This window comes from Nerophis ophidion, linkage group LG24 (genome assembly GCF_033978795.1).
Source record: "Nerophis ophidion isolate RoL-2023_Sa linkage group LG24, RoL_Noph_v1.0, whole genome shotgun sequence".
NCBI lineage: Eukaryota > Metazoa > Chordata > Actinopteri > Syngnathiformes > Syngnathidae > Nerophis > Nerophis ophidion.
The window spans coordinates 39,539,462-39,553,462 of record NC_084634.1 but is presented as its reverse complement, the minus strand read 5'-3'; the positions used below and the strand labels follow the sequence as shown (position 1 = coordinate 39,553,462).

The 14,001-nt window shown below is 42.4% G+C and overlaps 2 protein-coding genes across 6 annotated transcripts in view; both read left to right on the top strand.

Annotated features, from left to right (window-relative positions):
• syt14a (synaptotagmin XIVa) overlaps positions 1-7,876 on the top strand; it is an 84,329-nt gene extending 76,453 nt beyond the window's left edge. For 3 of the 4 annotated variants that reach the window (XM_061886318.1, XM_061886320.1, XM_061886321.1), the window contains one exon: positions 3,340-4,892. In XM_061886318.1, coding sequence (XP_061742302.1) covers positions 3,340-3,653 — 314 coding nt within the window. In that variant the 3' untranslated portion in view covers positions 3,654-4,892. Of the gene's footprint in view, positions 1-3,339; positions 4,893-6,967 lie in introns of those variants that run through there. The other variant, XM_061886319.1, reaches the window with a different exon arrangement.
• The window catches only part of LOC133542313 (SERTA domain-containing protein 4-like), an 88,288-nt gene continuing 81,666 nt past the window's right edge, over positions 7,380-14,001 (top strand). For both annotated transcript variants that reach the window (XM_061886322.1, XM_061886324.1), the window contains exon 1: positions 7,380-7,431. In XM_061886322.1, coding sequence (XP_061742306.1) covers positions 7,394-7,431 — 38 coding nt within the window. In that variant the 5' untranslated portion in view covers positions 7,380-7,393. The remainder of the gene's footprint in view (positions 7,432-14,001) is intronic.

Sequence of the window (14,001 nt, the reverse complement as noted above, 5' to 3'; positions counted from 1 at the left end):
TTGCTGCTTTGTAAGGGCTGGTCTCCTAAAGCTACTATTCTGTCTTGGTGTCTTCCAAAAGAACTTGGGAGTGACCGGTGGGTTTTATTCCCTGAGAGGAAGACTGCCACTGAACAGACATCCATAAGGAGGTAGAAAACCGACACACTCTGGAAAATTACAGCAAATCAGCGCGAGAATGATGAATTTAGAAATAATTATTCATACACACACATCTTTTTTGGTTCTCCTTCTAGTCCTTTCAAGTAGCTTGTCTGTGTCAGCCGGCGCCTATAGGCAGACATTAACTTTGGTCCATTTTTATCATTAGCAGTATCTTCAGGTGAGACGCAGTTGCATAGCAACAAGACCGCAGAAAGACTTCTTGCACCCTTTGAGCACTCGTCTTTGTTATCAGGACACGCTCGCTGGGAGCTCGGCGTTTGATGGGGAGGAAAAACATTCTCTGCTGTCTGCGTCGCACAGAACAAATGTGAGGAATATACTTTTTCTCTGGCAAAGGCTGCAGGAAGGATTTCATTCCAACCGGAGAGAGATACATATTTGTGCCATTGCTTAGTCCGGTGACAAAACACCAACCACGAGTAGTCTGAAAGTTACCCGGTTTTGGTGCTTGCCCCTGCTCGCCATGTGCTGCATTGTTGGGTCGCCAGCATCCCCCAGAGAAGGGCCTGTCCAAGTGGCGGCCCCCGGGCCACACCCGGCCCCACAAAGCTTTTCATTTGGCCCCCAAATAGGCTTGAAGAAACCATGAAAACTAGGGTTGCTCAGGTGTGCAGTACTCCTGCCCCCCACACAGGGGGCATCAGTGAGGCATATGTGTTTCAAGGAGGCATCGGTGAGGTGAGTAAAAGAAGACTACTCATTCAAATCGAAATAAATTGCGAAAATCAGACTTTTGTCTTGCTGAAATAAGCAGGGGCGTCCATGATAACATATTTCGCTCCAAAAGCTGTACTGACCTTTAAGCATTAATGGTGCCTTCACAGATGTGTAAGTTACCCATGCCTTGGCCACCAATACTAGCCTTTAAATAGACTCCCTTTTTAGACCAGTTGATCTGCCGTTTCTTTTCTTTTTCTCCTATGCCCCACTCTCCCTTGTGGAGGGGGTCCGGTCCGATCTGGCGGCCATGTACTGCTTGCCTGTGTATCGGCTGGGGACATCTCTGCGCTGCTGATCCGCCTCCGCTTGGGATGTTTTCCTGCTGGCTCCGCTGTGAACGGGACTCTCGCTGCTGTGTTGGATCTGCTTTGGACTGGACTCTTGCGACTGTATTGGATCCATTATGGATTGAACTTTCACAGTATCATGTTAGACCCGCTCGACATCCATTGCTTTCCTCCTCTCCAAGGTTCTCATAGTCATCATTGTCACCGACGTCCCACTGGGTGTGAGTTTTCCTTGCCCTTATGTGGGCCTACCGAGGATGTCGTAGTGGTTTGTGCAGCCCTTTGAGACACTAGTGATTTAGGGCTATATAAGTAAACATTGATTGATTGATAATACACCCCCATACCATCACAGATGGCTGGCTTTTACACCCTAGAACAGTCCGAATGGTTCTTTTCCTCTTTGGTCTGGAGGACACCACGTCCACAGTGGACTCGTCAGACCACATCACACTTTTCCACTTTGCATCAGTCCATCTTAGATGAGCTCGGGCCCAGCCAAGCGTTTCTGGGTGTTGTTGATAAATGGCTTGGCCTTTGCATAGTAGAGTATTAACTTGCACTGACAGATGTAGCGACCAACTGTAGCTACTGACAGTGGTTTTCTGAAGTGTCTCTGATCCCATGTGGTGATATCCTTTACACACTGATGTCGCTTTTTGATGCAGTACCGCCTGAGGGATCCAAGGTCCGTAATATCATGGCTTACGTGGAGTGATTTCTCCAGATTCTCTGTAACTTTTGATGATATTACGGAGCGTAGATGGTGAAATCCCTAAATGCCTTGCATGAGAAATGTTGTTCTTAAACAATTTGCTCAGGCATTTGTTGACAAAGTGGTTACCCTCGCCCGGTACATGTTTGTGAACGAGTGAGGATGTCATGGTAGCTGCTTTTATACCCAATCATGGCACCCACCTGTTTCCAATTAGCCTGTTCACCAGTGGGATGTTCCAAATAAGTGTTTGATGAGCAATCCTGAACTTTCTCTGACTTTTTTGCCACTTGTGCCAGCTTTTTTGAAACATGTTGCAGGCTTCGAATTCCAAATGAGCTAATATTTGCCAAAAATAACTAAGTTTTCCATTTTGAACTTTAAATATCTTGTCTTTGCAGTCTATTCAATTTTGCAAATCATCGTATTCTCTTTTTATTTACCATTTACACAACGTGACAACTTCACTGCTTTTAGGGTTTGTAGAAGTGTAAAGTAATAAAACTGAGGAAGGAACAAAATTCCAAAGAGAACGTCAATCCTCAACAAAACTTCTGGAGCTTCTTTTTCTTCATGCCGTTAACTATCTGCACACGCTGTAAACGAGTGACTCGGGCAGAATAATGCATTTACTGACAGTGGAGCGTGAAAGTTGATGTGTTTACTTTGTCGTGAAGTAAAGGTCATCTCTAAGGAATATAACCTGCGAAGGCATTTTCTGACCAAACATTCAAGTCTGGATGTCGGGCTCTTGACACTGTGGCCCTCCTCACGATGTACTTGAATAGCCCTGCCCTCCATGGGTATCTCAGCGGTAGTCAGTGAGGAAATACCCTTTTCCACCACCGGTGGCAGTAACGACTCAAACAAATTGATGAAATGTGGAGCAAAAGTCACTAAAAAGTTTCTTCAGCGCAAAAATTATGACTAAAAATGACAGTTGAGTTCAGAAGTATTTATTGTTCATTGTGTTGATCTGTGTTAGCATGACATCATTGTATGTGCAGCACAAGTATTTGTCATCAATCCCTTTTGATGCACACTTTTGATTAGTACTTATTTCCTTCATCAACCAGACTTAAGCCTAATGTTTATGTGGGAAATACATTATAATGATATTTTGGTTTCATTTCATAGGTGCACTATAGTGCTAAAATCGGCCCATTTGTTCACAAATGTTTGTAGAAAAAGTCTCCATGCCTAAAGTGCTTGATTTGATACACCAAATGATTAGCACACCTGATTCTGATCATGTGGATGGGTGTCCAAACACTTTTGGCAATATAGTGTATATTGGATATGATTAAAATCAAGAGCAAGATGACTAATTCAGTGTTGTCTGATTGGGCCCCGGGCCCCCCTGTAGTGGAAAAGTTGGGTTTCCTGCTCAAAAAGGTTGGACCACAAACATGACTTACCCTCTAATGCTGTATTTTGGACTTCCTCATGCAGACACCTATGTCAAGCTGACCTTACTCAACTCCATGGGCCAGGAGATGTCCAGGTGCAAGACCTCCATCTGCCGGGGCCAGCCCAACCCCACCTACAAGGAGACCTTCGTCTTCCAGGTGGCCCTCTTCCAGCTCTCCGACGTCACCCTCATCCTGTCCGTCTACAACAAGCGCAGCATGAAGCGCAAGGAGATGATCGGCTGGATCTCCCTGGGCCTCAACAGCTCCGGGGAGGAAGAGCTCAGCCACTGGACTCTGATGAAGGAGTCCAAAGGACAGCAGGTCTGCCGTTGGCACAGTCTCTTGGAGTCCTAGCGGCAGGACTGACTTCACACGTGGTCTCGGCAGGGTAAGGAATGCAATCCCTGGAAGTGGGGGGGTGGTGGAAGGAGCACAACCAGGTTCTTGGGTCTGGGTCACAACCAGGTTATAGGGTACTGAGTCACAACCAGGTGCTTGGGTCTGGGTCACAACCAGGTTCTTGTGTCTGAGTCACAACCAGGTTATTGTGTCTGGGTCACAACCAGGTTCTTGTGTATGAGTCACAACCAGGTGCTTGGGTCTGGGTCACAACCAGGTTCTTGTGTCTGGGTCACAACCAGGTGCTTGTATCTGGGTCACAACCAGATTCTTGTGTCTGGGTCACAACCAGGTTCTTGTGTCTGAGTCACAGCCAGGTTCTTGTGTCTGGGTCACAACCAGGTTCTTGGGTCTGAGTCACAACCAGGTGCTTGTATCTGGGTCACAACCAGGTTCTTGTGTATGAGTCACAACCAGGTGCTTGGGTCCCGGTCACAACCAGGTTCTTGTGTCTGGGTCACAACCAGGTGCTTGTATCTGGGTCACAACCAGGTTCTTGTATATGAGTCACAACCAGGTGCTTGGGTCCGAGTCACAACCAGGTTCTTGTGTCTGGGTCACAACCAGGTGCGTGTATCTGGGTAACAACCAGATTCTTGGGTCTGGGTCACAACCAGATTCTTGGGTCTGGGTCACAACCAGATTCTTGAGTCTGGGTCACAACCAGGTTCTTGTCTCTGGGTCACAACCAGATTCTTGGGTCTGGGTCACAACCAGGTGCTTGTATCTGGGTCACAACCAGATTCTTGGGTCTGGGTCACAACCAGGTCCTTGTCACCGACAGTGAGGACTAGAAACTGTACAGAAGTCTCGGTGGTGCATTTTCAGCCATTTAAAAAGCACACTCTCTCAGAGTAACACCGTCCGGGTGGAATGTAGGAAAATACTGCACAGGAATATAAAATAATACAACAAATTCAAGGTGAAATAGTCCCAGACTGGTGTCATGTTATGTGGTGCACTAAGTGAGCCAGTCATCCAGGTCAGGTCTACCGTGTTTTTCTGACTAAATGCTAAGTGCCTGCTGAGAGGAGCCATAGTGTCCACGTGTCACTGACTAGTTCTTTTAATGCAGGGGTGTCTTTACTTTTGGGCTTGGGGGCCACATTGGACTAAAAATGTTGTGCCGGAGCCCAAAGCTGATCTGCATTCAGTAACAATATATATATATATATATGCCAAATACGATAAGGGTATCGCAACTGGCTCACCTTTACAGGTGAGCCAGTTGCAATACCCTTATCGTATTTGGCATATATATATATATATATATACACACATACAGAGGTGGGTAGTAACGCGCTACATTTACTCCGTTACATCTACTTGAGTAACTTTTGGGATAAATTGTACTTCTAAGAGTAGTTTTAATGCAACATACTTTTACTTTTACTTGAGTATATTTATAGAGAAGAAAGGCTACTTCTATTCCGCTCCATTTATCTACATTCAGCTCGCTACTCGCTACCAATTTTTATCCATCTGTTAACGCACGCTTTGTTTGTTTTGTTTTGTCAGACAGACCTTCAAAGTAGGATCTATCACATGCATGCGTTTCACCAATCAAATGCCGTCACTGGTGATGTTTGACTCCGTTTCACCAATCAAACAGAGCCAGGAGGTCACATGATTAACTGCACATTATCATTTCTTTATAAACCTTTATTTATAAATTTCAACATTTACAAACAGTTGAAAATAATAATCAAAGTAAGTACAAAAACAGTATAAAAACCGTACAAAACAGTGCCAGGGGGTTGTAAATTCAAAGTAACTAAAATAGAATTGGAAAAAAAAATATATATATATATGTTTATATATATCTATATATAAAATAAAGAAAGTGCAAAGCCATAGGCTCACTCAATCTCAATAAATAACTTAAATTTGGAACACAGCATCATTGTTTTCACAGCTTTTTTGGTTGTTAGAGGTAGAGTGTTTTAATGTAGAGTTCTACATCTTTTTTAAAGGCCCAAAAAACAGGTCGGGTATTGAGAAACTTACATTTATGAATATAAAACTTAGCCTATAGTATAATGAGGTTGTAGAGGTAAAATTCATTTTCAAATTTTTTTTCAATACAGTGTAAAACCAAATATATATTATTGTTTTAGTTGCTTAAGAGATATTCCTGGCTCTGAATTTGTTGCTATTTTTATGTTTTTGTGCATTACTTGTTGCCGTCATCATGAAACGAACAGGTTACTCATCAGTTACTCAGTACTTAAGTAGTTTTTTTCACAACATACTTTTTACTCTTACTCAAGTAAATATTTGGGTGACTACTCCTTACTTTTACTTGGGTAATACATCTCTAAAGTACTTGAGTCCAATTTCTGGCTACTCTACCCACCTCTGTATATATATATATATATATATATATACATATATATATATATATATATATATATATATATATATATACGCGCATACCTATTAATATATATATATTTACACATATATGTACATAAACACTCAGTTATGATAACAATGTAATAACAATGACACTAACACAGTCTCCTAAGTGATGATAATAACAAAATAACAAAAAAGACTCAAACAGTCTCTTAAGTGATGTTAATAACAATGTAATAACAGTCATCCTCTGGTGCTCGGCGGCTGCTTTGCTGCACACATTTAATCCTTTGCCTTATTATTCTGTCACTTCCTACATGTGTGTGAAATAATGTGAGTAGTAAACAGTGCAGATGCCTTCTTGGTTACGGACAGCACACACTACACCCCCGACATGCTTTTTGACAACACAAATACAAGTTTGAAACTACGTGCTTTTTGACAACACAAATACAAGTTTGAAACTACGTGCTTTTTGACAACGTTTAATCAATGTCAGGTTGTGACGTTGATTTGACATTGAAGTCCGGTCAACAAGTGCATCCAACGTTGGACATCAACAAATGAAACCTATTTACAAACACAAGTATTTTGCAAAGTTGTGTTTCAAAGTCAGTTTTAAAGGACATGTACGTATAATCAACGTTGTTTCAATGTCTTGTGCCTGCTGGGTTAGGTTTCTAAGTTTTGGGTGTGGAACAATCTTTCTTTTTTTCAAACCATCAATTTTATAGGTTTGCCGTGTACTTTATTTGAAATAAATGTTTCATATCTATTTTTGTATTGTAATGACAAGAACAAGAAACATTTCCGGGCTGTTAATGAATGAGTTATTGCACCCGGTATGTTCCGTACTGCTGCTGTACTTGTAGGATTTTTGACTTCTATGAGTTTTCCTTCAAATCATTCAGTCCTTCAAGAAGGATCATTTATGGTGACGATGCATTCCAAGAAACCCCCGGGTGTGAAGATGACTCGACGCAAAATTGAGCCAGTGATTCCAAGCACGTGAAAGAAAACCAACGCCTGGATGTGGTAGTCACACAGTCACCAAAAGGTAACAACGATGTTATGAATACTGAATTATCTTCAAAATGATTTATTCTGTTTGGTGATAAAACTACCTGTGCCACGTACCAGCACTGGTGCCTTACTGTTTCTCACACAGCCCGTGTCCTCAAGTCCTAGTGCACTCGTGCTTGTAAATGTACTTTGTGTCTGTACTTCCCTACCATTTTTGGAATACTCTAACTATTATAAAGAAAATTGAAGAAAACAATGTCCAGTTTTTATTAAGTCCAGTATTTGCTAACTCACAGGTGTCAACTCTACCATAGATGCGTACAACTTCTACGTTGGACTTCTGTTTCTCCAGGTAAAGAAAACCAATGTAAAAGAAAATGTGTTTTTGGGTTGAATAGGTATGAGATTGTTGATTTTCCTGGGTCCAGGGGTTGGTCTAGAGTAGTCTAATAGGGTATAGAGACAAATTGGCGAGATGAAGCCACAGAACAACAAGGTCTATATTCCTTTCCTGTGCATCCCTGATGAGCCGGGTCACTGCTCCGGTGTGGTCCACCTGGAATGCCTTCTTCCTGAACTGATGTGGTGATGTCGGCATTCTTGAGGAGGAAGTCCGAGGACCGCTTTGATATGATGCCTGCTTCTGTTGATACATTTCTTCTACGCAGGGCTTAGTTCTTGTACGGTAATCACTTGGTCCTCCAACTGATTTGGCTCTGGTAATAGCAACTACTCCTAGCCTCTTTCCTAATGGGCCCACAAGTTTTGAAGTCTGTGGAGGGACAAGGTATGTCCCGACGGGCCCTGTTGTGCAGTAAGTGATTGACCTCTTTAAGGTTTTACTACTTACGTATAAAATACTACACGGTCTAGCTCCATCCTATCTTGCCGATTGTATTGTACCATATGTCCTGGCAAGAAATCTGCCTTCAAAGAACTCCGGCTTATTAGTGATTCCCAAAGCCCAAAAAAAGTCTGCGGGCTATAGAGCGTTTTCCGTTCGGGCTCCAGTACTCTGGAATGCCCTCCCGGTAACAGTTCGAGATGCCACCTCAGTAGAAGCATTTAAGTCTCACCTTAAAACTCATTTGTATACTCTAGCCTTTAAATAGACTCCCTGTTTAGACCAGTTGATCTGCCGTTTCTATTCTTTTTCTCCTATGTCCCACTCTCCCTTGTGGAGTGGGTCCGGTCCAATCCGGTGGCCATGTACTGCTTGCCTGTGTATCCGCTGGGGACATCTCTGCGCTGCTGATCCGCCTCCGCTTGGGATGGTTTCCTGCTGGCTCCGCTGTGAACGGGACTCTCGCTGCTGTGTTGGATCCGCTTTGGACTGGACTCTCGCGACTGTGTTGGATCCATTATGGATTGAACTTTCACAGTATCATGTTAGACCCGCTCGACATCCATTGCTTTCCTCCTCTCCAAGGTTCTCATAGTCATCATTGTCACCAACGTCCCACTGGGTGTGAGTTTTCCTTGCCCTTATGTGGGCCTACCGAGGATGTCGTAGTGGTTTGTGCAGCCCTTTGAGACACTAGTGATTCAGGGCTATATAAGTAAACATTGATTGATTGATTGACCTCTTCCTTTGAGCAGACTAGATTGCCAAAAGGATCAGATCTTCGTTCACTGGCTCTCTCCACCCTGGACCTCCTGTGGCATTCGGCTCTGCGTATTTCTGATGATGCAACAAAGCTCAGCCAGTGGCGGTCTTTCAACCTCTTCCACGCCGAACCTCTCTGCCCATCCATCCATTTCCTACCGCTTATTCCCTTTGGGGTCACGGGGGGCGCTGTTGCCTATCTCAGCTACAATCGGGCGGAAGACGCGGGTTAAACCCTGGACAAGTCGCCACCTCATCGCAGGGCCAACACAGATAGACAGACAACATTCACACACTAGGGACCATTTAGTGTTGCCAATCAACCTATCCCCAGGTGCATGTGTTTGGAGGTGGGAGGGGCCTATCCTCCGGTGCATGTTTTTGGAGGTGGGAGGAAGCCATAGTACCTGGAAGGAACCCACGCAATCACGGGGAGAACATGGAAACTCCACACAGAAAGATCCCGAGTTTTGGATTGAACCCAGGACTTCTGGACCTTCGTATTGTGAGGCAGACGCACTAACCCCTCTACAACCGTGTTGCCCCCTCTCTGCCCAAAAGTGACCAAGATGTCGGTCATGGTCTGGAGTCTTATATCGACAACCTTTTTGCTGTTTATTCAATGATTTTGCATTTGCATTTTGGAGGCTCTCTGGAGGGACTCCAGGTCGAGATCCTTCGTCGTCTCCCCAGGACTGGTCTTGTGTCCTGTGATAGTGTCAGGCTTGTCACTGACAGTTTGGATATGTTTGGGTTTTCCTCTGTGTTTCTGTTTATTTCCTGTCAGCGCTCTTATTTTGGTTCCATTTCCTGCACGTCTCCCAGAGCGCTCGTTTGCCTCACCTGTCCCTGATTGGCAGCCTGACATACCTGGTGGACATTACCAATCAGGCTACTATTTATGCCTGCCTCGCCCTCCAGTCAGTGCTTCAGGATTGTTTGCTGTCTCCAGTTCTCCTTGTATCCTGAATCCTGTTGCATGTTTCCTAGTTCCTGTTTTCTGTCTCCTGTGTTCCTGTTATCCTGGTTCCTGATTCCTGTTTTCCTGCATTTCCTTTGGACATTAAAGTCATGTTTACCTGCATCTCACCTGCCATCTCTGCATCTTGGGGTTCGTAACCAGCACTTCCTGACGGATAAACTCCCCTGAACCAAGCGTTTTATTTGGCTCCGATGGATTCAGAGGCTGCACATGGTTTTGCAAATTCTCCGGTGTCTGCATCTTACGGTTGCCGTCGTCGTTAGTCTGTTTGCTGATGTCCCGCAAAAGTACTTCAACTATTAGTGAGGACAATAGGAATTTCTGTCCATGTGTTAGTATATCAACTGTTGTTAGTAATGTACCGGTGAACGACTTTCCCTGTCGTCGCTTGGGTTCCACTGACCACCCAGGAAGGACATCTCTCTAGCAGGTTTGACTCTTTAATTTTCAATAAAGGCAGTCTTTAGCGCCGTCGTCGCTCCCACTGCTCGCTCCTCCGTCTCTCGCTCTCCGATCCGCTCTTCAGTCGGCCGCGTCTCCGTCTCTCGTGTCTTGCTCTCTCTTGCTTCTCGGTCGCTATTGCCGGCTCTCCTACTCCTCCTTTGATCTTTCCTCCTTCTCCCCAGTTATACATCATAAGGAGAAATGTTAATTGTTTGCCGGTGGGCGATCCACGCACCTGAATTAGATTGCGGTGGCGGCACTCCCGGCACGCCCCGCCTCTACGCTCCGCCGCATTCTCCGCCTCCTTGCTGCCATCTTGGGCAAGATTCCAGTGTGCCCCGCCCCGCCGTCGGCTCCGCCTCTCCACAGTAGCATTACCTCAGGATGCGGCCAGGAAGCCTAGGATGGAGACTTGAAGTGGTGGTCAAAAGATTCATCCTGCTCTGGCTTAAGGTTTGGAACTGGAAGTAATGGAACTCCCGGGACGTCTAACCCCTCGGTCGGTAAGTAGTCCAGACCGGAGGCATTTGAGGCTGGCAAGGAGCTGGAATGGAAGGTAACCGGACTGTAGACTTGAAGCAGACATAGGAGGCATCTCTGCAGCCACCAAATGGGGAACACTACCGGCCTGCATACAGGAGCAAAGGGCACTATTTGCCAACAACAAACAGCTGAGCTGCCAGAGCCATACAGCAAAAATAAAGTTGCAGTAATTGGTGCCAACACAGAAGTCTCAAACAGGGAACTCATGGTGGAAAACACAACTAAAAAACACGGTACGGGACAAAATTCATCCATCCATTTTCTACTACTTGTCCATCTCGGAGTTGCGGGAGGGCTGGAGTCAGCTGCACTCTGGCGGAAGGCGTCGTACACCCTGGACAAGGGAAGGTGGGGTACCTCCTGGACAAGTCGCCACCTCATCGCAGGGCCAACAGAGCTTAGTAAGCTAAGCTACAAGTTACTCTCCATTAAATGTAACTAAGCTACAAGTTACCCTCCATTAAATGTAGCTAAGCTACAAGTTACTCTCCATTACATCTAACTAAGCTACAAGTTACTCTCCATTAAATGTAGCTAAGCTACAAGTTACTCTCCATTAAATGTAGCTAAGCTACAAGTTACTCTCCAGTAAATGTAACTAAGCTACAAGTTACTCTCCATTAAATGTAGCTAAGCTACATGTTACTCTCCATTAAATGTAGCTAAGCTACAAGTTACTCCATTAAATGTAACTAAACTACAAGTTACTCTCCATTAAATGTAACTAAGCTACAAGTTACTCTCCATTAAATGTAGCTAAGCTACAAGTTACTCTCCATTAAATGTAGCTAAGCTACAGGTTACTCTCCATTAAATGAAACTAAGCTACAAGTTACTCTCCATTAAATGTAGCTAAGCTACAAGTTACTCTCCATTAAATGTAACTAACCTACAAGTTACTCTCCATTAAATGTGGCTAAGATACAAGTTACTCTCCATTACATGTAACTAAGCTACAAGCTACTCTCTATTAACTGTAACTAAGCTACAAGTTACTCTCCATTAAATGAAACTAAGCTACAAGTTACCCTCCATTAAATGTAGCTAAGCTACAAGTTACTCTCCATTACATCTAACTAAGCTACAAGTTACTCTCCATTAAATGTAGCTAAGCTACAAGTTACTCTCCATTAAATGTAGCTAAGCTACAAGTTACTCTCCAGTAAATGTAACTAAGCTACAAGTTACTCTCCATTAAATGTAGCTAAGCTACAAGTTACTCTCCATTAAATGAAGCTAAGCTACAAGTTACTCGCCATTAAATGTAACTAAGCTACAAGTTACTCTCCATTAAATGTAGCTAAACTACAAGTTACTCTCCATTAAATGTAACTAAGCTACAAGTTACTCTTCATTAAATGTAGCTAAGCTACAAGTTACTCTCCATTAAATGTAACTAAGCTACAAGTTACTCTCCATTAAATGTAACTAAGCTACAAGTTACTCTCCATTAAATGTAGCTAAGCTACATGTTACTCTCCATTAAATGTAGCTAAGCTACAAGTTACTCCATTAAATGTAACTAAACTACAAGTTACTCTCCATTAAATGTAACTAAGCTACAAGTTACTCTCCATTAAATGTAGCTAAGCTACAGGTTACTCTCCATTAAATGTAGCTAAGCTACAGGTTACTCTCCATTAAATGAAACTAAGCTACAAGTTACTCTCCATTAAATGTAGCTAAGCTACAAGTTACTCTCCATTAAATGTAACTAACCTACAAGTTACTCTCCATTAAATGTAGCTAAGATACAAGTTACTCTCCATTACATGTAACTAAGCTACAAGTTACTCTCTATTAACTGTAACTAAGCTACAAGTTACTCTCCATTAAATGTAGCTAAGCTACAAGTTACTCTCCAGTAAATGTAACTAAGCTACAAGTTACTCTCCATTAAATGTAGCTAAGCTACAAGTTACTCTCCATTAAATGAAGCTAAGCTACAAGTTACTCTCCATTAAATGTAACTAAGCTACAAGTTACTCCATTAAATGTAACTAAACTACAAGTTACTCTCCATTAAATGTAACTAAGCTACAAGTTACTCTCCATTAAATGTAGCTAAGCTACAGGTTACTCTCCATTAAATGTAGCTAAGCTACAGGTTACTCTCCATTAAATGAAACTAAGCTACAAGTTACTCTCCATTAAATGTAGCTAAGCTACAAGTTACTCTCCATTAAATGTAACTAAGCTACAAGTTACTCTCCATTAAATGTAACTAAGCTACAAGTTACTCTCCATTAAATGTAACTAAGCTACAAGTTACTCTCCATTAAATGAAGCTAAGCTACAAGTTACTCCATTAAATGTAACTAAACTACAAGTTACTCTCCATTAAATGTAACTAAGCTACAAGTTACTCTCCATTAAATGTAGCTAAGCTACAGGTTACTCTCCATTAAATGAAACTAAGCTACAAGTTACTCTCCATTAAATGTAACTAAGCTACAAGTTACTCTCCATTAAATGTAACTAAGCTACAAGTTACTCTCCATTAAATGTAGCTAAGCTACATGTTACTCTCCATTAAATGTAGCTAAGCTACAAGTTACTCCATTAAATGTAACTAAACTACAAGTTACTCTCCATTAAATGTAACTAAGCTACAAGTTACTCTCCATTAAATGTAGCTAAGCTACAGGTTACTCTCCATTAAATGTAGCTAAGCTACAGGTTACTCTCCATTAAATGAAACTAAGCTACAAGTTACTCTCCATTAAATGTAACTAAGCTACAAGTTACTCTCCATTAAATGTAACTAAGCTACAAGTTACTCTCCATTAAATGTAACTAAGCTACAAGTTACTCTCCATTAAATGTAGCTAAGCTATAAGTTACTCTCCATTAAATGTAACTAAGCTACAAGTTACTCTCAATTAAATGTAGCTAAGCTACAAGTTACTCTCCATTAAATGTAGCTAAGCTACAAGTTACTCTCCATTAAATGAAACTAAGCTACAAGTTACTCTCCATTAAATGTAGCTAAATTACAAGTTACTCGCCATTAAATGTAGCTAAGCTACAAGTTACTCTCCATTAAATGTAGCTAAGCTACAGGTTACTCTCCATTAAATGTAGCTAAGCTACAGGTTACTCTCCATTAAATGAAACTAAGCTACAAGTTACTCTCCATTAAATGTAACTAAGCTACAAGTTACTCTCCATTAAATGTAACTAAGCTACAAGTTACTCTCCATTAAATGTAACTAAGCTACAAGTTACTCTCCATTAAATGTAGCTAAGCTATAAGTTACTCTCCATTAAATGTAACTAAGCTACAAGTTACTCTCAATTAAATGTAGCTAAGCTACAAGTTACTCTCCATTAAATGTAGCTAAGCT